Source organism: Apus apus, chromosome 4 (assembly GCF_020740795.1).
Source record: "Apus apus isolate bApuApu2 chromosome 4, bApuApu2.pri.cur, whole genome shotgun sequence".
In the NCBI taxonomy this organism is placed as follows: Eukaryota; Metazoa; Chordata; class Aves; order Apodiformes; family Apodidae; genus Apus; species Apus apus.
This window is the reverse complement of record NC_067285.1, coordinates 64,698,658-64,726,627: the sequence shown is the minus strand read 5'-3', so window position 1 is coordinate 64,726,627 and position 27,970 is coordinate 64,698,658. Positions and strand designations below refer to the sequence as shown.

The 27,970-nt window shown below is 39.2% G+C and overlaps 1 protein-coding gene across 1 annotated transcript; it reads left to right on the top strand.

Annotated features, from left to right (window-relative positions):
- Window positions 1–10: 10 nt before the first annotated feature.
- On the top strand, window positions 11–27,714 carry METAP1 (methionyl aminopeptidase 1). The gene is made up of 11 exons (XM_051620058.1): window positions 11–151; window positions 9,766–9,817; window positions 11,915–12,027; window positions 13,330–13,390; window positions 14,484–14,575; window positions 15,266–15,349; window positions 16,716–16,854; window positions 20,359–20,490; window positions 22,990–23,133; window positions 25,366–25,431; window positions 25,596–27,714. Exons 1-11 carry the CDS (start codon window positions 38–40, stop codon window positions 25,754–25,756), a joined length of 1,158 nt encoding a protein of 385 aa, XP_051476018.1. The 5' UTR covers window positions 11–37; the 3' UTR covers window positions 25,757–27,714.
- The last annotated feature ends 256 nt before the right edge of the window (window positions 27,715–27,970 follow it).

Genomic DNA, 27,970 nt, shown 5'->3' with positions numbered 1-27,970 from the left:
CTCCCCCGCCGCTCCGCGCCCGTGGCAGCCCGGCAGCATGGCGGCGGTGGAGACCCGCGTCTGCGAGACGGCCGGCTGCAGCAGCGAGGCCAAGCTGCAGTGCCCCACCTGCCTCAAGCTGGGTATCCAGGGCTCCTACTTCTGCTCTCAGGTGAGGTCCCCGCCCTGCGGCTGCTGCCGGGGCTCGGCTCTGCCTTCCCTCCCCGGCTCCCCACGCTGCGGGCCGGGTTTTTCTCTGGCGGGCTGCTCGGGGAGCGCTCTCCTTTCCCGGAGAGGAAATACGGGAGGCGTGGTGCTGGTGCTGGTGCTGGTGCTGGGGACCCTAATGAGGTTTCCAGTCAGCAACTGGGATGGGTGTGCGAGCGCGGGGCCGGGCGTGCGGCGGGGCGGAGGAGCCGGCTGCCCTCGTCTCGCCCCGGGCCCGGCCCTGCGTGCCCGGGTTTGCCTCCCTGCCCCGGGGTCCCCTCGAGAGGAAGGCTCCGACGTTTCTCCCCTCACGGGAGGGGAGCTGGAGCCGGGGGGAAGGTGCCGGGTGTGGCGGGAGCCCCGCTGCTCCTCGTGGCCGGGGTGCTGCGGAGCGGCCGTAGAGAGGGTGCACCGGGTTTCTCCTCTGCCTGAAGGTTTGGGTGGTTCCCCTTCACTCGGTCCCCCTACCCCTTTAAAAATAAGGGCTTAGTGGGACAGAATGAGACGTGCTCATCAAATTCCAGTCTGTGCGTTTCTGTGTCTGCATCAGCTCTGGCTCTCGAGTTGCTTGGCGTTGATAAGCCGGGAGACTTGTTGCTCTGAAAAGAGATTTTCTGTTTCCTTGAACTATAAAAAAGCTGATCTAGTAAATTATCTGGTGCTCTACTTTTTACATTTTCTATACCTTTAGTTTAAAGGTGCCAAATGGATTCGGGTTAGGCCAGTTGTCATACAACCACCCCCAACTCTTGTTAAACATGTTCTGTAGGCCTCAGCTGTCCTCACATATTACCACAGTGAGAGTGATAATATATGTAGTTGTTCCTTAAGTAGAAAGGTCTGCCTGATGGCTGTTGAGTGGGTTTGATTTTTGTTGATTTTATAACTTTAAAATGTATAGTAAAACACGTAGCTTAATCCTTTAAACATTTTGTATGTGTAATTTCTGTTAACATCAGTGAGGAAGTGTTTCATTTAGAGAGTAATGGTAAACTTCGTCAGAATTATAATTCTGGGTAAAATAATCTGTGTTTTGTAGATAAAACATTTTGTACATAGTCACATCAGCTTGATTAACTTACTAACTGTACAAGTTTTTTTCCTGAGTCAGGATGTAAACTGATGGTTATAGTTTGCATAGGACTAAGAGGAAAGCTTCCCACGTGCACGTAACACAGCCACTGTACAGTTTCTGGTACTTTCCCCTGAAGTCTCTGGTGCCAGATGCTGGGAGTCAATGCTAAATTGGATCGACTGCAACTCAAAATGGTTCTGATGATTCTGTATTCCTGGTTGCCGTGTTGTGCTCACAGCTAGTTTGTAGGATTTTCTCTAGTACTTTACTACCTGTTTTGACATGTCTGATGTGAAACTCATAAATGCATCTTCAGCACATGCATTTAGTTGGTAATGACAAAACCATTTGCTAACAGACCAAACAAGCCTGTGTGAAGAGTTCCTATAACACCTTCACTCCCCTCCGTCCCATCCCCAACTCAGCTAATTTTATATAGGATGCAGGGATTCCTGTTATCTATGTGTTAGGATTAATTCTTTTGAAATATCTGCTAGTGTTGTAAGGTAAAAGGGGAATTGCCAGAAATATTTACTAGCTAATTAAAATAGGCTGCTGGATAACTGAATACATTCTTGTAAAGCTTTCCTATCTAGAAAATGAAACACTGAACTGGGAATCCCAGTCACCTTACTTCTGAGTGACCTTGGGTGTGTTGTTCCTCCTTACTGTGCCTCGCTGTCCTGATCAGTAAAGTAGGTAAGCACAGTTATTCCCCATATGAAAGGTTCTTTGAAGGTTTTGGGGCGACACGTGTTACAGAAGACAGAAGGAAACTTAAGAGTAGCCTGTTTTCAAGATGTGCAAAAAATGTTGTGTCCCAGTGTTCAGCCTGTAGCAAGGACCTTCACCCCCCATTCATACGTTACGTGGGGCCCAGCACAGGCTGCCCTGAGGTTTCAGCTCTCTGCTGTGTGCGATGGATAAGGCTCACTGCAGTGCTCCACTGGTGTCTTTCAAGCAGAGTCAGGAGAGTAGGTGGGGTGGCACTGACAACCTGGTTGTCCATTCACATAAGCATGTGATAGGCGAAGGAGTCTTAAAAGCCAGGAAGTTTTCTCTGAGCTTCCAGCAAGTTTCAGCTGACAGGACTGGCATTTGTGAAACTTCTGCAAAGTTCTCTCTTTGGTGGTTTTCTTTCCATTGTGGTATTACATGCATAAATAACTTGTTAGATAAGCTAGTGAGTAGACCTAGGCTGTGATTCCACCTCACAGCACAGGCTGCATGGTAGCTAGCACAGTTCTGTTCCCTCCCTCCAAGGATGAAGGTTTCTACCCCCTTCCATTAAGCTGGCCCTGGTTCCTTGGTGAGCGACTTTTGGGGTTTTTAGGGTTTTCTTCTAATGGAAGAAGAGCAGTTCCATTGCATGTCCTGCTAGTTTAGCTTCCCAAAGCTGTGTGCTGCAGGATCAGAAAACACCAGTGTTTCAGGAGCGTGCTGCTGAAGAGCACTTGCCTGTTGTGGCCCAGACAGGCACAGCCATAAAGTCAACCTGTCCTTGTTGAGTGCATCAGTGTTGGCTGTGGGTATGTAGGTGCTTGTGCTGCACTTGAGGGCAGGATGGGAGCGACAAGCTACCTGGCATAATTTTGAGGGGTAAGAACATCTGTACAGACATGCAAGCAAGGTTAGTTTGCTTGGGAGCCTACAATGGGGAGCCAAAACTCCAATTAGAGCTAAACCTTAGCATTTTCTCAATGCTAAGAGTAGACAACAGAAAAGTGTTAACTGCTGTGGAGAGGCAGTTGGTATGGTGCAATGTGTTTGGATTACAAATGGTAGCATACAATTTGTTAAGAAATAATGATGCAGGTGGTAGAGGACTGAGAATATCAGTGTAGTGGGGAGATTGATTAAACATTGTTTTCTGTCATTGCACGTAGAGAATTGATGTGAACTTTTTCAAGTCGATTTTATCAAGACAGTGATTTCCCCAGTGGGTTTGTAATTTGTGTTTCTTCCTTCCTTGAGAAAGGGCATTATTCTGGTCATTTTTCTTTTCCCCCTTTCTGCATGAAAAAGAGTACATCTCACCAACATGCCCTGAAAACACTTACTCTCAAGTAATTTTATATCCTTTGAAATTCCCTTGAGCCAGCACTGTTTCATTTCTGGGTGTTGTGCACCTTGCAAACAGGGTACAACTGGTGGGTCATGGGTGGAAAGGGCCTCAAGGCAGCCGAGTTCTGGTGTAGCAGGGCAGTTTTGAACTAATAACAGAGATGGGGAAAAGATGGCTCTTGGCAGTGGAGGAGTTCTGACTGGTGTGTTGAACCCCAGAGTTATTTTATTTCTTTCACCCTAAGGTGTAACAAGAGGGAACATTCTGCTGAGGGATTATGTCTACTGTTAACCTTTAAGATCTCAATTTAGGCTAGTAAATCAGATACTGCTGCTGCCAGCTACCTTATTTCACTGTCCTGACTTCTCTTTTGTATGATCTTACTACAGTGTTGCGTTATCATCTTAGATAAATTACTGTATCTCACTGTGTCTTCTGAATGTGGAGATAACACAAATGCCCAGCATCACATCTCAAGCATGTTGTTCCTCTTATTGAGATGAATTTCCTATTGTAAAATCTGCCATGATAGATAATACATCACTTCTGTGTAAATTATGGTTAGTATACATAAATAGTTTGTGCTTAAATGCACGAACAATTTACATTTCTTCTATGCCTTCTACAAGCTGCTGAATGATGAACAGAGGGAAGGTAGTAACTGTTCTTGAGATCTCTGGTTGGCACTTGTAAATTGATTGTTATTAATAATTTTGTGTTGCTTTCATGAAAACTTCCTCTCTCATACTATTTATATCTGTGTAAGTGTCTCAGACAAAGCAGAGTAGTCTGGGGTTTTCTGTGTTGTGGCCTGGATGCTGGTGTAGGAGCATTTCTCCAGCCAAATCCAGAAATACCTATTTCAAGCTGCATACTGGAAGCATTCTCTTTTATAAAGTCAGTGGCCTGGGGTGCATTTTTCCCTGAGAGTGAAGGCCACAGATTGCTACCAGTCCTGCAAGTGATCTGCTTATGAACTCAGAAGTGAGGACCATGACACAGTGAAGCTGCCATGCATGAGCAATGGTTGGATGTGCGTTTTAGGTATTTGAAGGGAAGCAGTTTCTCTTAGTTGTGTGGGGGCAGCAGCATCTCTCTCACAATGGTGGATACCCACTGATGGTGCTCTTTACATTTGAGATGGGGAATGGCTTGTTGAATTCCAAAGACAAAAAATAAATGCTGCTCTGTTTTCTCAGTGGGTTTGTGTACTGGCTTACACCTTCCTGGGAGGCACATTTTCACTGATATTCAGACTTGGGCCCTTGAGAGCTTTGGGTACTCAAGGTCACAGTAATTTATGAAAAATTGTTGTCCTGAAGAGTGGTGTTGTAGTGTCCCCCACTTTGCTGTTTCCTTTCACCTCAGTGTGTTGGGAGCAGGGAGCAGGGAGCAGTGGACCAGGAGGAGACTACTTTTTGTCCTCTCTTGTGTCAGATCGTAGGACCTAAGTGCCATATTTCATTCTTGGTTCACTGTGCCTGAAATAGGCTAGAACCTGCTGCTTGGATCCAACTGCAATACATACGGGTTTCTTTTGGTATAAATCGCACTCTGCAGATACTGCTTTCAAGAAGATCTTTTGACAGATTCCCTTCACTGGGAGGCTGACATTTTTAGTTGCCTATAAATCAGCATAAGTACCTGTGTCTGTGGCAAATGTCTAGTTATTGTTGAGGCACAAATGCTGAGCACATGTAACTTTCTGAAAGTAAAACTTCAGACTCCTGTAGGCAGCATTCAATGTCTGAGCTAGTGTTCTGTATCCTGAAATAATGGTCCAGTTTGAATTTCTCTGGCCCATCTCTCCTTTGCTACTCTCAAACTCACTTCTATGTCTCTGTAAATCTGAAGAGCTGCAAAATGCCGTCCTGTCCTCAAAGGAAGGACTTTGTCGTTTGGCACACAGGAGCATCTGGGTGAGATCAGGCTTTAAATGCAGGAGAAACCCAACATTGCTGATACCAAGGTGCTGCATGTAGGTGCTTCCCTTGGATTTGAATCTGAAAATGTTTATTCAGCTCTTCTGAAAAACTGACTAGTCATGTATGCTGCTTAGGCTAGTTTGGGAAATACATCATGGAGTTTTTTCAGGCCAGAGGCAGTTTCTGTGGGCTTGTACTGCACCTAGAAGAGCAGGATTCAGGGTGCTAAAAAGAAGCATCTGTTTTACTTTAACATCAAATATACTAACATGTATTCCTCATCATACTTGTATTTATGGATGAAACATACACCTAATCTGTATTGTAGTAAATATAAATGATAACCTGATCTTTTGCTTAAGATAAATCCTGTATTTAAGCTTTTTTCTCCTTCTGTTTTGCATTCCTTCAAGATTATTTGGTTAGAAACGAGTTCTCATTAAACAAAACTACATGATCTTAGATCAAGCCCAAGACAATTTTACTTTCCAAAGGACGTTTTAAAATTCTATTATAAAAATTGCTCAGAATGTTTTAAAATACAGTGTACTGCTTAGCACTGTTTCCTAGGTGTTTGCCCATTACAATTCGGGTATAATGACATGCAAAAAGACAGCCAGTATGTCCCTATAGTCTTGATTCCAGCTGTCTTTTTTTAAAATTCTGGTAGAATAGGAATTTTTGGAAATTCATCACAGTGGCTCCAAATGATGAGCAGAGTGGATGGAGAGGGATAGTTCCACTCAAGCTGGACATGAACTGGAGTTCTCAGTAATTGTACAATAGAGCAGTTTTTGCCTACCCACTGATAGGTGTAGTTACAATGTCAAATGCCAGGTTGTGTAAAGGAGCAATACCCGAAGGAGAAGGGGACCCTGAGAAAGTGTGTCATCCTTAAGGCTGGAAGTCGCTGACAAAGGGTTGACAGGTCAAACTTTAAATGAGCTGCTACCCTGCAAAGGCAGTTCAGAAACACAATGTATGACTTGAGTTGGGTGTTGTGGTGCCTGCATAGTTTCCTGTACTTGGGTAGCTCATTTGAAGTTAATTTGTAATTATGTCTGTGCTATACACAGGTTTACAGTGTAGTTATGTCCTAATCTTGGTTGATTTAGCACCCTTTTCTCCTCTGGAATTTACAGTTATTTTTTTCTATCTCTTAATCAGGTTGCATGGGTACATGAACCAAAAGAATAATAAGCTCCCTACAGTTATTACTGTAAGATTACAATAAACATAGGGAAAAAATTTCCTTGCTAAGTGACTCAATAACGGTTTTAAAGGGTTTTGTTTCTTTCAATGGCTGATTTAAAAAAAAAAAAGCCTAGGGTACTGGTAGTGATCATGGTGTCGATAGTGAAAATGCGCTCCACTGTAAACCAAATTCTGCTGAGCTGCATGATTCTGTCAACATTTGAACCAGTAAATAGATGATGGACTGAGTCCGTAAGGTAGAAAATAATTTAAAGAAATAACATGCCTTCCATGAGGTGATCCAAGAATAATATTTCTAGATCAGAATGTTGATTGTACCTCTAGTTCCCTTTTGGTAAAGGCAGTTTCTGGTGAGCACTGGGTTGAGCTTGTCTGTAAAAACAGAATCAATGAGATTCTTAAGAATGACCTGAAGCCAGAAAACTTTTTGAAGTTTTAAGTATGTTGATAGCCTCTGTTTAAAAATCAAAATTGTATATTTCTTCCTGGTGCCACACTTGTACCCAAGATTGCTCTAAACAAATTGAGTGTTACCTTTCTACTCCCTGCCTTTTTTTTTTTGGTCATACATTTGACCTCTCTTCTTGTACAGCCATCTTCAGTGTTTCCAAGTCTGTCTTGATTGCTATATAAAAAAAAAAATGCATGCAATAAAAAGAAAAATGCTTTAGGTGAGAAGGGTGGGGATGTTAATCTAAGACATACTGGTGGATAATGTCATGTTTGAAATTAAATCCAAGAAGTGTTCCTAGACACTTGAAGCCAAAGTCATATTATTCTTGCATACTTTTCCCTAAAGCTAATTATTATTTTCAAATATAGACATACAAGGTCATGCATTCCTTTTTTTTAACTATATCAGAAAATATTTAATTAATTTATTTTAATATTAAAAATCACCCTGGATATTTTTTCCTGGATTTTGTTTATTTAATAATTGAAAATATTCTGTCGTGACCTGTATGTGGCACAGCAACATGGAGGAACCTATAGAGACAGGAAAGACAATAGAAAGATGGAAGTAAATGTCTCAGCAGAGGGCTGAAAGGAAAAGGCTCGGCAGAGAAGGTTCAGTGAAAAGAAGAATTTTCTCCAGAAAATTCTTCAGAAAATAGCCCAGACGGAGAGAAAGAGTGGCTTTCTTCCATGGCTTGTCAGGAAGTCTGCTGTGTAGAAGATGAGGGTGTTTGCAGTATGTGTGGTGCATTGGTAGTGCTTTGTCACCAGAGCTCTGTTTCTCCAGCCTGTGAGGTGACAGCTGCCGTATTTTTATCTGGAATTTCCAAGGGAGAGCTCTGCAGGCATATGCAATGTAGTGCTTTTGCAGCAAGTTGTTGAATATAGTTTGTGTGTACCTGGTAAGTCCCGTGCTTACAGGAAGCATATGACTGATCCTACACAAAATACAGGGGTTGTAGGTGAATGTGCAGCATATTCTTTGGGTGTTTTCCAAAAGTGTCAGACCAGGACAGAGGTATTCATTATTGCACTGCATGTGTAATAGCCTGTGCTTACAAAAATGCTTTGGACTTGCTGTGTGTGCTTGTTGCAGTAGATCAATGTGCATATAGTGCATGTGTCTGGGATGTCCTGGTGTACAGCAGCTTGTTTGGAGCTATGCTGAAGTAGTTCTGACAGAGCTGAGGTTCCTCTGGAAACACAGGGCAAATAAAACCAGGGAAACTTGTTTGGGAAAACTCAGACATATGGCAGCCTTATGCAGGATCCTCTTGTTTCTTGCAGCTGCATGAAATAAAAAGCCAGAATGGGGCCCCTCAGGTTAGAATACTGCCAGCAGTGCAGTGTTTGCCTGCTGTTTTCTGTTTATGGGCTAGCAAAGAGGAAAGACTGTTGGCATGGGAGAAAGGAACAGCATGGGAGAATACACCCCAAAATTTCATGGGGAAGGAAAGAATGAACTACAGCCAGTAATTGCCACGGCTGGTTTGGGTGTTCATTCCACAAATGTTCCTTTATATCTCAAGAACTGCATTCTAGATTTGCAGATTTGGTAGCTGCTCAGAGTCCTTAGTTGTGTAATCCTTCTTCTGCTTTAAAATAGAGGCCTGGTTTTTAAAAGGGGATTGAAACCATACTAGTGCTTCTAGTGTCCTTGAAATAGGTTTTTATCTTTTTTATTTTTTTCTTAAAATGGGCCAGTTAAAACCTGTTCTATTTCTCCCAGCTCTCCAAAAGAAAACAGACAATAGTGCAGCACAAAGGTCTGTGTATGCAGTGGGTTATACAACAGTGACAGTAAAACCTTCCAATGCATGTTAAAGAGGTGTTTTCTCTGGTAATCTGAAGTGTTGGTTTCAAAGCCTCATGTTGCCCAGGCCGCTATGTAGCACCATGGCATGTATGTGCCAGTCCAGAAAATGTGGCGACTTCGAGTATGTGGCATAGGAGAGGTCAACAAACAACTGGTTTTGGTAACGAGGGAAATAGCACAGGGTCTCTTTGAATGTAGGCATACTTCTGCACCACATTATTGTAGTCTGGTGGATACAATTTGTTAACTACTGGTTGCAAGACCAATGAGAAAATGGGGAGAAGATGGCTCTACAGAAGTAGGCAGACTGCTCAGTAGCAACTGTGAAGCAGGTGTAGAATGCTGTAGGTTAGCCTTGGTTTGCAGACCTGTTGTCTTGGACTGATTGAGTGTTGTATACATGAGGTTGAATCAGTTGTTGGCTCTGAATGGTAGTTTTATGATGATGATTCAGCATAAGTATTTTTTTCCTTATAAAGAAAAACAGTTTGCTCCCTGCCTCTTTCTTCAGAGATTTAGCTGATTGGCCTCTGTTGCTGTCCTGTGCTGGGGAAGAAGGCAGAAAGGACAAGATTAGCAGGAGGAGGCAGCTTCTTGAATGGGGCAGGTGAGGACCATCCTGCCTACTGCAACAGTGCAAGATCTGATATGGAGATAGACCAGAAAAACTCTTATCTTCTTATTTCCATTAACAGCACAGTGTTTGAGCCAATGTAGAGCAACCATGGTGTTTCATTACTCATTAAAACAATAAGGGGACAATATTTAGGAAATAGGATTAGTGTGTTTCACTGTGGTGAGTGTGCCTGGTTGGCTATGCTTTCTGTTTCCTTTGGCTCATAAGCTGTTGAGTGTAGTATTTTCTGTTGTTGAGACAGTGGCGTTTATGGCATGTTGCTACAAAGGTTAAAAAAATTAATCTTTTAGTTTTCTGTTAAAACACTGTTGTTTCTCTACTTTGTAGGTGTGGCATGTCTGTCCAGGATAATGCTACTTAAATATATATATTTTTTGTTTGCAATTCTAGGAATGCTTTAAGGGAAGCTGGGCCACTCACAAGTTATTACACAAGAAAGCAAGTAAGTACATTTTAAAAAGTCCATTTTAATATTGTTTTGAACTTGCTTTGTCCTGTGCAGCTGGTTCTAGGTGTGCCTTCTTGAGCAGAGGGTTGGACCAGATGACCTGTAGAGGTCCTTTCCAGTTCAATTGTTCTGTGATTCTGTGTCTTAAGAATGGTGTGGATTTTTCCAAGATACCTGGCACTGAATTCCTCACATCTGAAATGTTGTCCAGTTCCTGGTAATCTAAAGATCTATGTAAAATCTTGAATACAATGGTACAGAAATCTCAGTTTCTGTTCTCTTTTCTGTTTGACTGAAGTATTCCTTGAGCTACAATTGCCAGGTATATGAACAGAGAAAGAATGATGCTGAAATAAAGATCAAGGAGAATAATAAAGCATTAGTATAAAGCATTGCCAGGCCTGATTTTGATGTCTGACGTAATAATAATAATAATGTATTAAGTTTAAATAAGATTAAAGATTAATAAGATTAAATAATAATCAATAATAATAATAACAACAACAACAATAATAATAATACTCTATTAAGTTTAAAACTAAACAAACCAAAGGAGAGAGTAGACTGCAGTTCTTCCCCCCAGGGCTCCCCCCCACCCAACTTCATCAAGCCCTACTTAAAAGTGAAGTAGAATTAAAAGTGGCCTGGCAGAAATCAAATCTTCAATTAATTTACCTCCTCTTTTCCTAAAACCCAGTAAAACATTTTTTCTGTGCTAAATGTTTCATGGTTAAAAGACTGGAGTAGCACAAACAGTTACAAATGTTTTCCCTCTTTCAGCCTTCCCAAAGTAGGGGGTCTTGAAGTTCACACTTGTGTTTTGTATGTTTTTACTTTGTACGTGCATGGATATTCTTTGTTAGTAATTCTCTGGGGCAGTCCTCTAACGCTTTTGTTTGTCTGACAGCAACTTTTTTTAATGATACCACTGAATCCATGATCTTCTTGGCTTCCTAAGTAACTGCTAAACTTCAAGCTGAGAGGACTTGATTCTGATAGCCCTCTGGACCTCAATGCAATGAACTACTGAAGCATCTCAAGGGGATCTAAAATACTGCTTTATTAAAACTCTGGATATTTAAACTATTCCAACCCCTAACATTCTGTGATTACTTCTCAGTGGTTTGTCTAAACTGAATGTCATGTAAACAGATGGCCCAGATGTCGACCACAGAGATTTTGAGGAACCCACATGAGGGCTTGCTATGGCAGACCTTTTTGCCATCTCATCATTCATGTGAGATATAAAAGGAGTCAACAAACTTAAGTTATCAGGTTATGAGTTAAAGATTAATGCTGCCGTGCTCTTTCTTAACCCTTGCCTCTTCTTTCTGAGTAAATGTTTTTCCTTTTGGTAATGCCCACAGTCTACTTGCTTCAATCTTTCGTGTAAACACCTTCAGTCTGCCCTGTTAGGATTGTGTTATTTGTGAATTAAGTCAGGTACTGGACCACGTCAGACATTAATTTCATAAGGCTGAGAGAGCTGGGAACCTCCAGCAGTTTGAGACCATCTTGTAAGCTGCGCACAGTGCCTGTCCTGAAGTGCAGAAGCAGCAGCACCCTCTCTCTCCATCAGATCAGAGTAGCAGACTCTGTATGTAGAAACTAACAGCTGGATACCTGGATTCCCACCCCAGGTCATCTCTGTCACTGGATGCTGAGAGAAAGCACGGAAAGGGAACATTCATCTGTAGTGCAGGAGTGACAATTAAAGGAATAATGAGTGTTTCTGTAAAAATAAGCTTTTTCCGAAGAATGAAAACAAGCACAGAACTATGTTTTAGAACTGGGAATGAAGACCAATTAAAATAATTATTACATTTAAATTGTGCATGCAGTAATGCTGTCCTAACATTCCCCAGTTTTCTACTGAATAAAGACAGAGTTGGAAGGATATGAATTCTGAATGTGAAAAAATTAAGAGCAGTACAAAATAACTACCACTTACACTTTGATATATCAGTATCTAAAACACCAGAAAGAGTAAAATCTAGACTTATGTACTTCTAGGTCGCTTTGTGTGACCACACAGTTCTGTTCTATTAGTAAGACTGATTTTGCTGCTGAATTTTTTTTTTGTTTTTTCAGAAGATGAAAAAGCTAAGCGTGAGGTTTCCTCTTGGACACTGGAAGGTGATGTGAACACAAATCCCTGGTCTGGTTATCGATATACTGGTAAACTCAGGCCACACTATCCACTGGTAAGCAACAGGTGCCACTCTACTCCAGTGTGGCTGCATTCTGTAGCAACTCATGGGCCAGTCCTGACCTGATTACCTCCCATATTTTAACTGAGTGAGGAGAGCTGCTTAAGCAATCTGAACCTGATGGCAAGGACATGTATGGCTGTGTCCTTATTGTGGTTCATTTTGATTTAACTTGATCTGTCTCTTGGTATATTTAAAATTAAGGAGGTGTCTGTGATGTAACATGCCTCAGTAACAAGCTTCAGTTCATGTGGTTTGGCTGAAACTTTTGACATTTATTCAGAAAAAGAGCTGCTGCTAGTTCAGATGATGTATTCATCCTAGATGTTTACTGTTCTCACCAATAATGCAACAGTCTGTTTCAGAAAAAAATAGTTTAAAATTTATATAAATGGGTTTATATTATATGATATAAATGGTCTGAAGGAAGCTGGTGAGCAGCTCTGCTGAAGGAACAGCTATTGTAGTGGTCTGTAGGGCTGGAATGGTGAAGAATAACTGGGGCCAGTAACATCTTTGGCTGTGAAAGGTGCGTTTAGAATATGACCTCAGTGTAGCTGTATTTTTAAGTTGATAAATTTTGTACATGCAATAAACCACAGTTATTACAGGAATAATGGCATTCTATTTACCTGTGGCTCTTCTCATTGACTTGTGCTAGGAATGCTGCCCCTGTGGCATCCTATTCACAGTCTTCTCCATCTGTTACAGGCTCATCAGTGAACCTCATTAACATGGCCTGAGCTCATGTGTGTTTATTAATGTCACTGGAAAAGGAGTGTTTTGGTTATTCCACTGGCCAAGTAATTCAGTAGTGTTATCGCTGAGCATGTGCTTTCCTGACTTCTGACTGTTTTAGGATTGATGCAACTTAAAGTATAACAAAAAGTACTAATGATTAGGGTGATGATTAGAAACAGTAATCTTGTTAATAGATGCTAATAACCAGAGAGAGGAAGGATGTATTTGGAACCAGTGCATTTGCAGTCTGGAGTGCAGCAGAACAAACTCTACAATATAATGGGGATAGTATGTTATAAACCCAATTTCCTTTACTTGACACAAAAGCTTGTGAAGGTGGTGTTAGATGTAAATTATGAAAGCAATAAAGAGTAAGAGGAGAATATTTCGGAAATTAAAACTGGAATTCTTTTTGAGTGTTTATATACTTCACAGCTTTTTCTGAGTAGAATTAGCCATATATCACTGTATTTAAATTTGCTGCATGAGTCTCAGATTTTATGACTGTAGTAAGTATGCTTGCAACCTAACCAGCTTTGGCTATGATTTGTTTAGACACCAACAAGACCTGTGCCAAGCTATATTCAGAGGCCGGATTATGCTGATCACCCACTAGGTAACTTGAAACAAATGACGATTATGGAATTATGTGTTTGGTTTCTGTTTTTCTTTTAATGGAAAAAAAAAAACCATGAAGATACTGGAGAAAGGAATCTCATTTTCTATCTGTTCTTCTCACTCTATCTCTTCTTCCCCCACATTAACTTACTGATTTTTCAGAACTAATGGTTACAAGTATTTTTTGGAAGTCTGAAGATTGTAATGTGTTATTCTTCAAAGATGTAAAGGGAAGAAAAGTCAAAAAACATACAAGCTCTAGTCCTGTGTTTAGCTTTTTAACTAATAACAGTAAGTTGACTGTCACAGGTGAATTCTGCTAAGCCAGTCTCAGTGACATCAGTGTATGTTGGAAATGTGTTATAACAAAACCAAACAAAACTGCAGTAAGCAACCCCTAAAACTGCTATGAGTTCCAGCTATTTTTGCACATGGAGAGAATACGTTCAAAATTACTTGCTTATTGGTTTGTTTTGGTATTTACCTCTTTTTGGCATTGGTCCTTTGCATTTCCCAAAAAGCTGTTATGAAGTCTGTTAGAATTACTTTAAAATCTTCAATGTTCTTTAATTATTCTTTACAGAATGTAAATATTTCAACAACACAAAATACTGGGCTTGCACAGAATCTGGAAGAATTTGTGTTTTCACCAGCTGATTATTGCAATAGTATAACTAGAGATATTAGTAAGCTTTCATGATCCTTTCTTACTCTTTTAGAATATTATTTATTACTATTTACTATCTACAAAGCAGCTAAAAGAAAAAATTTTCTAGTAGTAAAAGAATCTCATTTTTAAGGTTGTGTTTTGACTAACTGGACATGGTGGTTTTATGCAGTGAGTGACTGGGCATCCTGAACATGTAAAAGCATTACGATATTGTGGAAGACTTAGGAATTCAAATTAATCTGGATAGCAATGATAATGCTATGACTTGGTGGGTTCATTACTTTAGTCTGCGGTGAGGAAGTACATACTTCTATTGCCATTGGTAAGCTAGGTAAGGTCTTTGATTAGATGTGTGTAGCAATCACTCCTCCATATAACGTGGGGATTTTCACTTCCTCTTTTTTTTCTCCTCCTTTTTCAGGAATGTCTGAATCGGAACAGGCTTTAAAAGGAACCTCTCAAATAAAAATACTCTCTTCTGAAGATATAGAAGGGATGCGAGTAGTGTGTAGGGTAAGGGGGTTTTGGGTTTTGTTACTAAGTGCTTTTATTCTTTAAAAATCTATAGTGATTTTACCAGTTTGTGACAGCACTTTTGAGAATACAAGCTTTCAGACCACTTCTGAGCATTGAAAAACAGTTTGGAAAAGTTGGTAATTTCTTGATTTCTCTCTCCTCATTACTCTCAGTTGGCAACAAACTCTTTTGCAAGCAGAAAGATGAGTTTTATCTGTTATCTGGCTTTGTTGTTACTAGCAAGATAATCTTTGGCCAAAACACTGTAACTGTTAAGAATATATTTTATAGTGCATAAATAAGAACAGAACTTTTTCTTCTCCTAGAGTAATAAGTAAAAACTAAAAAGCAAAACCAAAACAGAGCCCCATCCCTAATCATTTTTTAAAAAGAGCTGTTCATTTGTAATTACTTTCCTGTGCATAAAGGCAAACTTGAAATGCATTTAGGTAGTCTGGTTCACATATGGTGTTCAAGGACTTTGTGGTCTAAATCTTAATTGGAGTGTTTTCAAATCTCACATAGGTGGCCTAATAATATATCCTGTAAAAATCTTTAAGTCTTTCTAGAGCCCAAGTGTACCCAGCTTCCCTAGCAATCTCAGTGTAGCTGTAGAAAATGGGTTACTAACTTTCTGAGGAATAATCCTGGTCTTATTTTAAGTCAGTACCTTTTTCTTATTTTCAGCTTGCTAGAGAAGTATTGGATGTTGCTGCCATGATGGTGAAAGCAGGTGTAACTACTGAAGAAATTGATCATGCTGTCCATTTAGTAAGGTTATTTTATTGTTCTTCTGGCTTTTTCTTTGGGTTTGCATGAATTAATGTTCTGTATTTTGAACCATTTCCCTAGTGGGTAGCGCAGATGTTAGGAATATGTGAGAGTGTAATGAGAGATTGAGAATGAGCCCCAAGTTAGGAACTCCTGGGCCTCTCTCTGTATCAGCTCCATCCGTGATTTCCAGGTTCTGATTCCCTCTAAGTTTCTTCACCTGTTTTCTCAGTTAATGTCATATAATCTTTCTTCTAAACTGTTTTTGCTGCACAGATAACCATTAGATAAAGAACATCATATGTAGGCCATGGATTTCTTGTGCTCTGAGTTGTTGGTTAAGACATACAGAGGAGAAAGGTTAATTATTAATGGTCAGGAATCAGAACTGAGAAGTCTGAGAGAGAATTGAAACAAGGTGTTTGATACAGTCAGGCACATCCAAGCCCCAGTTCAGTCCAGTATTTGAAATATATGTTCAGTTATTTTCCTGGCTTAACTATTCATAGATACTTGAGTTGTCTAATTTTTACTTTTCTTTGCTGTCTACTGTATAAGGCATATGAACTGATAACTGTGGATACTTCTGTGCACTGTGGGGAAAGCAATAATTTTGGTATAGTTAAGTTTGTTAGAGAGCTTTCTGGTTGTTATTCTTTTCTGTGCAGCTGTTCAGCCAAGACTGTAAGGAACTTACTCTGGTTTTATTAGTTCAGAGGTTTCTATTAAGCACTAAATTATTTGCTTATGCCTAATATCTATTATGAACAACTAGTAGTTAAAATGGTGTTACCCCTCCTCAGCAGTTTTTGGAAACTTTTGTTTGGCATTGTTGATTCTGACCAACAAACTTAATTGATTCTTTGCCATTTTAAAAGAGTATTATTTGAACACAGTGTTAGTCTTCCAGAATTGCTCAATATGTCACATAGTGCATTGTTATGTCAGTATATATAAAATGTATGTGTCAATTATGCAAAAAAACCCAAAAATATTGTTACAGTGAGTGTAAGGGAAGTGGCTTAAGTTAAGGGGTGAAAGAGTGGTGCTAAAAGTTATTTTGTCTAGCTTGAGTGTTTTGCAAAAATACTTACATTCTTAGACCAGGTGCTTTAAAACAGTAATTGAAAATGCTGGTTTTATTTTACTGAATAAATATTGCCATGCATTTTTAAAACCTGAATATTTGAGCATTGGTAGTTGAACATAAAAAATAGTAGAAACAAAATTAGCTTTACTTCCTGGTAAGAAATGCTACTGCACTGCTTTTCAATTTGTCATTCTTACTCTGAAGCTGTTGTCCATAACTTTTTTTCTTTGTACAAATTTTACTAATGCTAAGCGTAAATTTTATTTTCTAAACCAGGCTTGTATTGCAAGGAATTGCTATCCTTCTCCTCTGAATTATTATAATTTCCCTAAGTCGTGTTGTACATCAGTGAATGAAGTGATCTGTCATGGAATTCCTGACAGGAGGCCATTGCAGGAGGGAGATATTGTTAATGGTAAGTGTTATGAAAATGAGCCTTCAATATTTCTGCCTTCTGTCCAGTTAAACCGTGCAGTAAGGTGAGGTTTCTCTAGCAGGCAACATGATTAGAAAAACTTGAGAGGCTTTTGTTCTCATTTACTAATTAACCTCTGCTCTTTACATATTTAAATTAATTAGTTCATTTAATAAAATAATTTCAGGAGGTTGGTCCACTTTAGGAGCTTTATAATTCTTGTACTCTCATCCATGCGTTAGTATAGTGCCTGAGTATTTCACTTGTCCTTTAGGTTCCAGTTGTTCCTGACTATATAAATAGTGAATAAAATGTGTATTGAAGTATTCAACTGGGTTACTTTTGTCTGAATTCTTAATTAGATGGCTCTAGATCCTTAAGATTTTGCTATGGACGTGACAATTATGATGATTGTAAAGGATCCTAATGGTGACACATTCATAGGTTCATATTAAAAACATACCTTTTTTGAGTATCACTCAGCCTAGTGGTAGGGTTCCCTGCTCATGGCAGGGGGGTTGGAACTTGATGATCCTTGAGGTCCCTTCCAATCTTATTGATTCTATGATTCTGACAGTCCCAGCTGCTTTTTGTTCATTGTACTCAGGGCATTTATGCCTTCTTGGGAGGTGAGGAATACTTTTATAAATTACTTCACTTTTTTTTTCCTCATTCATTTCTTCTTGGTTTGATAGTAAAAAAAATATTGATGTTTGTTTGGTACAAACATTTGCACCTTTGTTTACTGCATTTGTTTGGTTTTCTCTTAATTAAAAATAAGTACCCAGCATATTCTAAGGTTGGCCTACCTCTAGAAGCAGGTTGAAATTCTTTTAGATTGTAAGATATTTTATATATGTTAGCATGCAATAATACTAAGTCTAAATAAAGGTCAGTGGTCTGAGCTGTAGCATACACAGAATCATATAATGCCAGGTTGGAAAGGACATCAAGGATCATCTTGTCCAACCTTTTAAAGTAGGAACATGGTCTCGAAGATACAGCACAGCACATTGTGAAGCTGAGTCTTAGAAGTGTCCAGTGTTGGGGAAACATGTAACCATTTGGTCAAAGCTACTTTATTTTTTTTCATTCCAAACATGATGCCTTTGCACAGCTCTCTTTTGTTTCCACCTTTTCTGGCATTGGTTGAGTCCAAACTAAGAAGCCCAGTTAAACTTACTAGGTTGGTTTCATCCACATGGCGCCTTGCCTCTCCACTATTTGCATGCCAAGGCAATGCCTCAGCACTAGAAAACACCTCTTGTAAGAGGGTTTAGTCATACCTTTTCTCACATCCCTGCCCTGACTGCATATGCCCAAGCCTGGGCCTTCTCTTTTGTTCTGATGAGAAAGAGCTAGTTTAGTCTTTTGTTGCCAAGTAGATCTGGTTACAAAATGATACACATTTTGTGGATCAAAGGTGCATTGCTGTCTGCACAAAAGGCCTCCCAAGTCTTGTAGGCTTTCTTTTGGTAAGGTAGTGGCTCAAAAGCCCCTTCAAAAGGAAGAACAAAGCAGATTACAAAGAGGGGATAGGAGTACTTCGGGCAGAATATGCCCAGTGAACAATGGAGGCATGTGCCCATCTTTCTCTTTACTTAAAACTTCTTAGCCTGCCAGAAGCAAAAGGTCAGAGTCCAAAGTAGGTCTTCAGAATCACAGGAAAAGGTCATTCAGAAAGTACTGGCAGGTGATGTTTAGTTCAACCTCCTGCTCTGAGCAGGGCATCTTAACATTTTGCTCTCATACTGTTCCCTGGGACCACATCCTTAAACAAAGCTGATCTGTCTGCAAAGTGGAATGTTCTGGCCAAATCTGGCAGCATCAAGAGAAACTCGTGTAATCATGTGGTCTGTAGAGATAGCCTCTTTGCAGCAAGTAGTCTGGAGAGTGGGCTGTGGAGTTCTGATGTACGAGTCACAAGAAACTCATCTGGATAAGTTACCAGGGTGCCAGTTTCTGTACAGTCCTGTTGTTGCATTACTAGGTATGTATGCTGGTCAAAATGTTCTAGTAGTCCCTCCTAGTCCTGCAGTGGGTGTAGTGTAACCCTGCACATGCATGCATCCACAACAGAGGCAGTATTGTTGTTGTCCAGTGTTAATTTCATTCTTAATCCTTTGCCAGCAGTACAGATTTATTGTTGATACCAGTGGTTTTTTTTCTCCACTTTTTCCTATCAAGGTTGTGCTGGTCTCTCTAAGTGGCTCATATACAACATTCCAAAATTATTGCACAGTAGAGCTTCCTTCATGGCTGCTTACCTGTGAGGGAGTCTGCAGCTGGATTTCTTAATAGCAGTTCAATAACTATTCCATTGGATTTGGTACTCTAGCAGTAGTTAGACTTAGCAGACTACTGACAAAGTCTGTTAAACACAGGAACACCCATTCTACCACAGGAAGGCAACTTGATATACAAATCTAGATTATTTTGCATGTGTTCACTATATATAATGACTATATGATAGCAGGTTTTAACTTTTACTTGTCTGCTTTGAGAGACAGGATGCTAGCATAGATGACAGCTATGTTCAAACTGGGAGGCCTGTTCCCATCCTTTGTAAAAGGACTGTTTGCAACAAGCATCTGATATGGATGTTCTTAATCCAAAAAAGTTCTTTGTTTTTGTTTTGTTTTTAACTGAGTTAAGCAAAAAAAAAAACCACTCTTTTTTTTTCTCATTAAAACTGCTAATGATGCTGTTTTTCAAGAATGAGTTATATCATCTTCAGTTTACAACAAACTTCATACTCAAAGCAGACAAGAGTTTTGCTTCAGCATAATTCTAAATTCCTATTAAATACTCTTCTAAGCCTCGGTTGTTTAAGCATGCCCTTCTCATTCTTGCTGTTTGCCTGATACTGAGTATTTAAATTCTTCATTTTACAGAAAAAAGAAAAAAATTAAGCTGGTTGGTGTTTTTTTCTTAGTCAGGAATACTATTGGAAAGTTGCTGTGTATTTAATGTTAATGAAATTTTATCTTTTTGGCTGGAAGCAGTGGGTTTTGGCATGACAAGATTTGCAGTGCTGTGACTATTCTAAACATGCATAGAAATTGCTGAAGTTAAAATATGAGTTAAACATGATTACACACCTTTTAAAATTTAATTTCCCCTTGTTAGTGCTGGAATTAGTTCTAAGAAAATATTTTAACTGGGTAAATCACTACGGAGCAAAGAGCTTCTCTTTTCTGTTTTACCTAAAAAATTGCTATGTCTGTGTTTTGTTGGTGTGGGGGTTTTTTGGTTGTTTTTTTTTTTTAATCAAACCATTGACCAGTGAAACACTATCTTGCAAATTAATTCCATAGAATCTATAGAATAAGAATGAGAAAATGGATTCTGCTGGAAGAGTTTACATGTGGAATTCTTCAAAGTAGTCTTGTAACTTCGCAATTACAATAGTACGTTTTTACATGTGTTGTCCTTTCACAAATCAAGAGACGAAGTGAGAAATACAGTGCTAATATATCACAATATGTCTGGTATTATTTGCAGTGGATATTACTGTCTATCGTAATGGCTACCATGGAGATCTGAATGAGACATTTTATGTTGGAGAAGTTGATGAGGGTGCAAGGAGGCTTGTCCAAACAACATATGAGTGCCTAATGCAAGCCATCGATGCAGGTAAACCCTTTGGCAAGGACCTGAAGCACTGTGGTTTTGGTTCTGAATCATGAGGACCATATTTGATATTACTCAGGAGTGCCTTCTGTTGTAGAACACCGGAGTGTTAGTGTGTGTCACCAACACATGATGTATAATGCAGTGATTCTTTACATGGGACAATACCGTGGGTGGTGGTTGCAACTTCTATATGAAACGTGGGTTGACAGGAAAAAGTAATTGTTGCTGAGCTGTTCCACATACTAAGAAATTTACATGGAAACAGCCTTTTCAGAATGTTTAGTTAGATGAATAAGACAACCTTGATCTGAGTAGTTTAGAGAACATTAAGAACAAAGTGTCTTTTGGAAAACCAAATTAGGCTTCCTACTTTCATAATTTGCGTAGTGTTGCACAATGAACTGATAAGGTAAAGCACTGTTTGAACATATAAACGTATCTCTTTAGCCATGCCAAACTTGGTGGTTTTTTCAACTAATTATGAGCTCTTGATTTTCAACTGTGGGAGTGCTGCCAGAGAAGATGGATCCATATCCTTGAGTACCAACAGAACTTTTATTATGTTACTTGGATATAACTAAGGACAGCCTCCCTGAGATGTACAATGAGATAGAAATGTAGCTAGAGAATGTCATGTTCAACTTCAGTCACCGAGGAACGTACTGTGTTCTCTTAGACAAAGAGAGAAAGCAAAACAAAAATCTCCCAGGGCCTTGGAAATATTTGTATTGTCTTCATCTTTTATACCCTGCAGCTTATTGAAATTTCCAATAAAACTTACTCACTTCATGACCTTTAAAACTGAAGCTTAAGGTGTTATCTATGAAGTTTTTTTAAACTTGCATTTAATCAAAAGTAAAAAAAAAAATAATCAATTAATTTACTTTGGCTAAAAATTTGGAGATAGCTAGCCAGGCTGAAAAGACAGAAGTTCATGTGAATGACATCTTGCATATCCATTTTGTGAGCAAGAAAATACTGCAAAGTTACACAGTGAAGAATATAGATTACCTATTTTCATGGGATTACTATTCTGAAATGACCACTTTGTTTTTCAGAGCTAAATCAGAATAATGTTTATCTTCGCTTTGTACTTTATAGCAAATGTTGTGTGTTTCATCTTTCAAATCCTGGCTTTGATGTATAAACTATGATCTATGATAGAAATTCACCGTTGTGTTCATTATAATGAGATTTAAATTCTCAATGTAACTTCTTTACCAACTTTTTAGATACTGTAACAGGTTTTCATGGATTTTAGGCATTCTCTTGCTAGTAGGAATTCTGGCAGTAATTTTCTCAGCTGTTAATAAGGATCACCTTTCCCCTCTTTAACTCATCTTAATTTCTTGGCATTGGACCAGCAGAACCACAACTGTGAGAGCTGAATGAGAAAGAGAAGCAGAGGGCTCCTGGCTGCATTGAGATAGTTGCTTGGTATTGTCAGGCCTGAAGGAGATGGTACTTCAGAACTATAGGCACAAAACCAACAGATTTTTCTCTCTTCCCCACCATGTCCTTTTTTTTATTATTATTTTGGGAAAAGCATGCATGTTCCAGTGATCTATATTTCTTGTTATTTTCTGTACATTCAGCTTAATTATTTGCGTTGCAGTTGTTTACATTGGCAGATAATGGAACTAAATGGCTTTCTTCATAACATTTTGCTATGTATTATGTATGTGAACTCTGCTTAAGATGGTTCCACATAATCATACATCTGGCTCCTGAAGGAACAGCATATAGTCAGGGAGCTGTGGATGATGTTGAAACAGCATTTATATTTTTTTTCTTTTTAGTGGCTCAAGGTTGCTTTTGGTACACATCTTCATTAGCTGATGGATGAGGTGGAGTTGCTTTTATGGTATTGTTACTCCTTGTCCAAGTGGTGAAAGGGAATTTTTCACACCATCATCTGTTTCCAACACTTAACTTTTAAGGTTTCCTAAAAAGATGGTCAAAAAAAGTTAGTCCTGCATATGAACATTCTTACTTGCTGTAGCATGGGCACTAAAAATCTCATCTAAGAGTAGAGAAATCCATTTTGTCTTTTTTTTTCCCCCCCTTCTTGGTTCTTCACATATAATAATTTTTCTTCTTTATTTCTGTGCACCTTTTACCTAGTAGTAGAGACGTGTCTGAATTAAAATACAGTTCATACTATTGTTGAAACAACTAGATATGAGAAGCTGCCAAGTACTTTGAAAGTCTTTTTTATTAATTTCAGACTTCAACGTCCTTTTAATATGTGAGCACTTACATCCATGAGAGGAAAAAAGCAGTGTTCTTGTGAAGAAGTTTCCTTCTTTCTCTGATTTTGTCTTTTATATGAGACTGTTTCTTCTCTCTCTTATGTTATTACACTCATATACTTGGTGGATTAAATGATCACAGGAAGTTGCACACTGGAACAGATGGCCAATGTTAATGGTGTTTGATGGTTAGTTGCGTTGAAGGAAAGTTCTATAAATTTCCATCTGTATCTCTTTAATTTTGCAGTAAAACCTGGTGTTCGGTACAGAGAACTGGGAAACATTATTCAGAAACATGCCCAAGCAAATGGATTTTCAGTGGTTCGGAGCTACTGTGGGCACGGAATCCATAAACTTTTCCATACAGCCCCTAATGTGCCACATTATGCCAGTGAGTATTTGTTCCTTCAGCTTGTCCTGTAGACAAGAAGTGGTTTGCAATGTATGCACCCAATTTACTTCTTGCTTACATTGTAACAGAGTAGCATGTTGCCTGACAGCCATCCAGTTGGAGTTTTTGCACCTGTGGTTTTTTTTTTCCCCAAACTCTGAACTCTAGCTTATGAGCCTGAATAAGGTGAATATAGTATACACTGAGACAGTCTGTGCCTGCACTAATGGTTACTGTTAGCTCTCATCTGTACTAAATACTCAATGTTTTTGCATGAATTCCAAACTAATCCCTTAGACATCTTTGTCTGACATGAATGGGTAAGTGCTTCTATCCTTATAATATATAAGTGAAATCTTATGGCTATTTCCACATGTAAATAAAAGGGTTTTTTGGTGGTGTTTTTTTTTAATGTTATAGTCGGGCATTGTGCCTGAATCTTTGTAGTGTGTGGTGACCTTCCCCTACCAGGTTCTCACTTTAGTTTTTGGAAATCGCAGTATCCCCATGACAATCCTTTGCCAGCAAGACTTAAAAAGAGCATCCACAGAGGCAGAGGAGAGAAGCTGAAGTGCCCGGGGATAATTAAGGAGAGAATAAATATGGAGTGGTGATAAACAGTTCATGCCCACTTCAGCTGCAAAGCTCCCCTGATATGACATTTATTTTCTCAGACCTGACAGATGTCTCCATCTTCCTATCTCCTCATGAGCTTTAGCACATATTATAATTATAGATTATAATCTTAGCAAACCTTGACTTCTTATGCCATCATTTCCCTAAGTAATTATTTCAGAGAACAGAAAACTTATTAGTCATAGGGTAGAAGGGTATCAATTCCTGATTTTTGTCATGTAAAATGAAGAAAATCTGGACTCTGGAGATGGGATGACATGTTATACCAATTAAAATGCAGTCTGAGAAAATAAAAAATCTTTCCTGGCTGTTTGGATTTTTTTTAATTATTATTATTATTATTATTTTTTATTCAGCCAAGATGTCTGTTCCCAGGAAGGAAGGTTCTGGGGTTTTTATGGTATTTTACAATGCAAATTTGCAGCAAAAGCGAAGTAGAACTTAATGCCTCTTGAAGGAAAATAAAATGAAAGCTGCTGCTTATTTCTGGCTTACTATGAAAGGATTTTTAAAAGTAAAAAGCTCATTTTATAATCATGAAAACTAGAGAGAATAAAGGACAAAATTTCTTCAGATTCAGAAGACTGGAAACTTCGATGGAAGTGTTGAGAGCAAGAAATAACCAGATGATGAGACTAGAGGCAGGACCCTTTGAGTAAAAGAAAAAAATGTTCTGGTTGCTGTTGTGTCAGCTCGATGTCAGATTTTGAAAGCATCGGGTCATTTAAACAGTTTAAGACATTTATACAATTAGACTAGAGGATGGGGAATCTGTTTGTAAGGATTGATGTAAATTGCCTATGGCAGCCAAGGAACTTGGAGCTACTTGTGCAATACTGGAGTTTGTTCCAGCTCTCGCCTTCTAGGCTGAGTCTGATCTAAGGGGCAGAGCTGTTGAAGGTGAAACAGGGCAAAGGAGAAGGGCTGAAGCCTTTCTTCAGGCAAACTATACTCCTGGAGACATGCTGTGCATCAGGTCATGTGCCTCCACATAAACATTTTTGGTGTATATAACATCAAAAAGTACCAGTATTAATTCTGCCTTTTTATGTTAGCTAAAGAAATACAGCATTATAATCACCCTGACAACTGCTGTGGCCCCATTACCCAGAGTAATGAGGAGAGCAATGTGTCTTTCATAAATGGAATCATGGGATTACTTAACCACTATCATATTTTGACAATTTGTTGGAGCTAATGGCTCAGTGGAAACAAATTAAGAGCTTTTAAGCCTTCTCTGAATATCTTAAGTGCTTTTTTTTTTAAAAATTATGAATTAAAAAATTATCATAGAAGTCTGCAGGCATTCCTGTATTACATTTGTTCAGTGTTTTTATAGATCTAGAATTGAACTCTAGAGAAAGACAGTACTTAATTTAACCTCCTCCTAGTACATACTGCAGTGCTTGAGGAGGGGGAGATGGAAAGAAATGAGGGAAATCTCAATGTAGAAATAAAAATGGACAAGTGAATGGGTTGTTTCTGAAGGCCTTTTTCGACTTTACAGTGTTTGTGTTGTATTCTTCTAGGACACAGATTCATCAGTTTTCTAAGATGGGATCACTTCTTCTAATTTGAGTGTTTATTTTATTTCAGAAAATAAAGCGGTTGGAGTCATGAAACCAGGTCATGTATTTACAATTGAACCAATGATCTGTGAAGGTGAGCAATTTAGCAAGAGTGAAGTGGCTACTCTTGTTTAATATTAGGCAGTGATGGCATAAATTCTGGTTCTGTTCTGTATAGTTAATACATTTTTAATTTTGCTTTGGGGAACTGGTGTCTGTTACTTGAAACCAGTCAGAAAGCCATAATTTATGTTTCAGGTGGTTGGCAAGATGAAACATGGCCTGATGGTTGGACTGCAGTAACAAGGGATGGGAAGCGATCTGCCCAGTTTGAGCACACCCTCCTGGTCACCGACACAGGCTGTGAGATCTTGACCCGGCGGCTGGACAGTATTCGTCCCCATTTCATGTCTCAGTGATAGTCTAGACTGAGCAGGTGGATCTGAAAGATAATTTTTTGTGTGTCTCTGTACTATGCATTTTTTTTAAGAGTACAGAATAGAGAGATTTTGTCATTTACTTGTTCTCAGTGATTGTAGGTAAGAGGAATATCTTGAAGAACCTGATCCAATGTCTGGAAAAGCAGAGAAGAATTTAGAGAATTTCCTGCTTTCCTCCTACCTACAATACGTTCTATCTTTCTTCTTTCTTCAATTATCTCTTTAGCACCTTTCTTCTGATTAGACCCACAATTGCTTCTGTTGCTGCCATGATATTAGCTAGAAAAGTGTGGATAATCTTTCACACTGGACTTGATATTTTGGGATCCAGGTTTTTTTCACCACTTTAATGTGTCCTGTCCCTCTTGGTATGTGAGCAGCACCTGTGATTTTAATCATTTCTAGTTCCAAAGACTTGTTCCTGCTTCTGCAGATACTGCTCTAACGGGTTGGGCCTTGTTTATCAGTAAGAGAAGGGGGCAGAAGGGAGACAGACATGCATGTTGCCAAGAATAGGCTACCCTTACCTTTAATTCTGTCCCCATCTCTCTGCTGATGGCCTCTGTGGTGATTGTGGCTGTAGGTGACACACTGTGTTAATGGCAGGATTTGTTTCTCTTGCTGGAGATTTGATAGAATGGGCATCCTACAGGGAAAATTAATAAATTCTCTCTTATGTGCAGCTCCCTGGAATAAGCTGCTTCTCCGTGAAGCGGTATTTGCAAGCAGTCTGCTGCTCCAAAAGCTTGATGAAGCTGATTTATTAGACTTGCCTAGGGAAAGGAATAGAATGAGAACCAAAAACATACCATGATTCACAGGATTCCTGCGTGTGTTAACTGTGGGTAATTTTTTTAAAGGTACATCCACAGTAGTTGTGGGGTTTTGGATTTGTAAAATATAGTGAAATAAGTATGTGTCTCAAAATAAGTCTTGAGTGTGAGAAAATGAAACCCCTTCAATGCTGCGTTCATTTTTCTTTTGGTAATTTTTAAACAACAGTTTATTCCCCCCTGCTTGTTCCCCTCAGTTAAATGAGTTTCATGGTTTTGGAAAGTCTTAGGGGGCAGCTATGAAAACTAATCTTTTTTTCCTCAGATGGGGTATGGAGCAGGCAATGTTAGTATATATACCCCTTTATTTTCTGTTAATGGGTCTTGATGAGCTGGAAACTGTCATGTTAAGGAGCATGGATTGATTAAGCCTCTTCTTTCTACCCTTTCTTTTCCCATGCCCACTTCCTTTCCACCATCTTGGGTGTATCTGCTGAGGGAAATTATTTTTTTCTTCTGAATTGTAAGGAAATTTTTTTCAGACCCCATTGCAGACTTAGTCTTACACCACTGTAATGCAAGAAATAGTTAAACCAATGCAGACATTAAATCGTACAGTCATGGGCATAAAATACACCTTTTACAAGGTGTCTGGTGAATTTGTTGCCACACTAGACCCAAGCATATGAGGTACTGCATGCCCTTGTCTCCCCTTGGCACTGCAGAATTTAGTTGGGGAAAAGGAGTTAGTGCTTCATAGAACTGGACTCGTGTGCTACCAAATACCAAATTTGCCAGAAAATGTCCACTTTGCCCTGAGTGCCTCAGACCTCTGTTTCTGTAAGAGTATCATCACAACGTTTTCATTACCTTTATTATTATTTTTAATTATGCAGTAAAGTGACCTGAGATGATGCATATAGAGCGTGTGTGTGTGCGTTTGCGTGTGTGTATAGATTTTAACAAAACCGACTTGTACTTGAGTGGAATTACCCGTGTTGAGTGAGATGTAATGTATTGAGGAGATTATTGTCCTGGAGGTTTGCCCACCATATCATTCATGTGAATGGTTACAATGGTCTTGCCTTTTCTATCTGTGTGTATGATGGGGATGGGCTTCATTTTTGGTCTACAAAATAAAAGTTGCAGCTGCTTTTAACAGAAGTAACTTTTTTTCTTTGTGAACCAAAACCAGACATAGCATTCTCAATTACATTCAGGTTTGCTTGCACTACTGCAAGTCTTACTGGTAGATGCATGCAACCAGTTAAAAATCACCCTTAAACCTGCACATGTGCCACCTGAACACCTCTTTTTCATTGCACAAATACAACCAAATTTGACGCTGCATTTTTTTAACATAGGTAGTCCATGGTGATATGCATTTCTGCCTGTAAGTTGAAATCACAGCATGAAAACT

What these genes read in the sequence shown, in the direction of transcription:
- METAP1 (XM_051620058.1), top strand. Translation starts at nt 38, where the DNA reads ATGGCGGCGGTGGAGACCCGCGTCTGCGAGACGGCCGGCTGCAGCAGC. An exon ending in GGAGGGAGATATTGTTAATG is followed by an intron (nt 16,855 to 20,358) that starts GTAAGTGTTATG and finishes TATTATTTGCAG; the next exon opens with TGGATATTACTGTCTATCGT. An exon ending in TGAACCAATGATCTGTGAAG is followed by an intron (nt 25,432 to 25,595) that starts GTGAGCAATTTA and finishes TTTATGTTTCAG; the next exon opens with GTGGTTGGCAAGATGAAACA.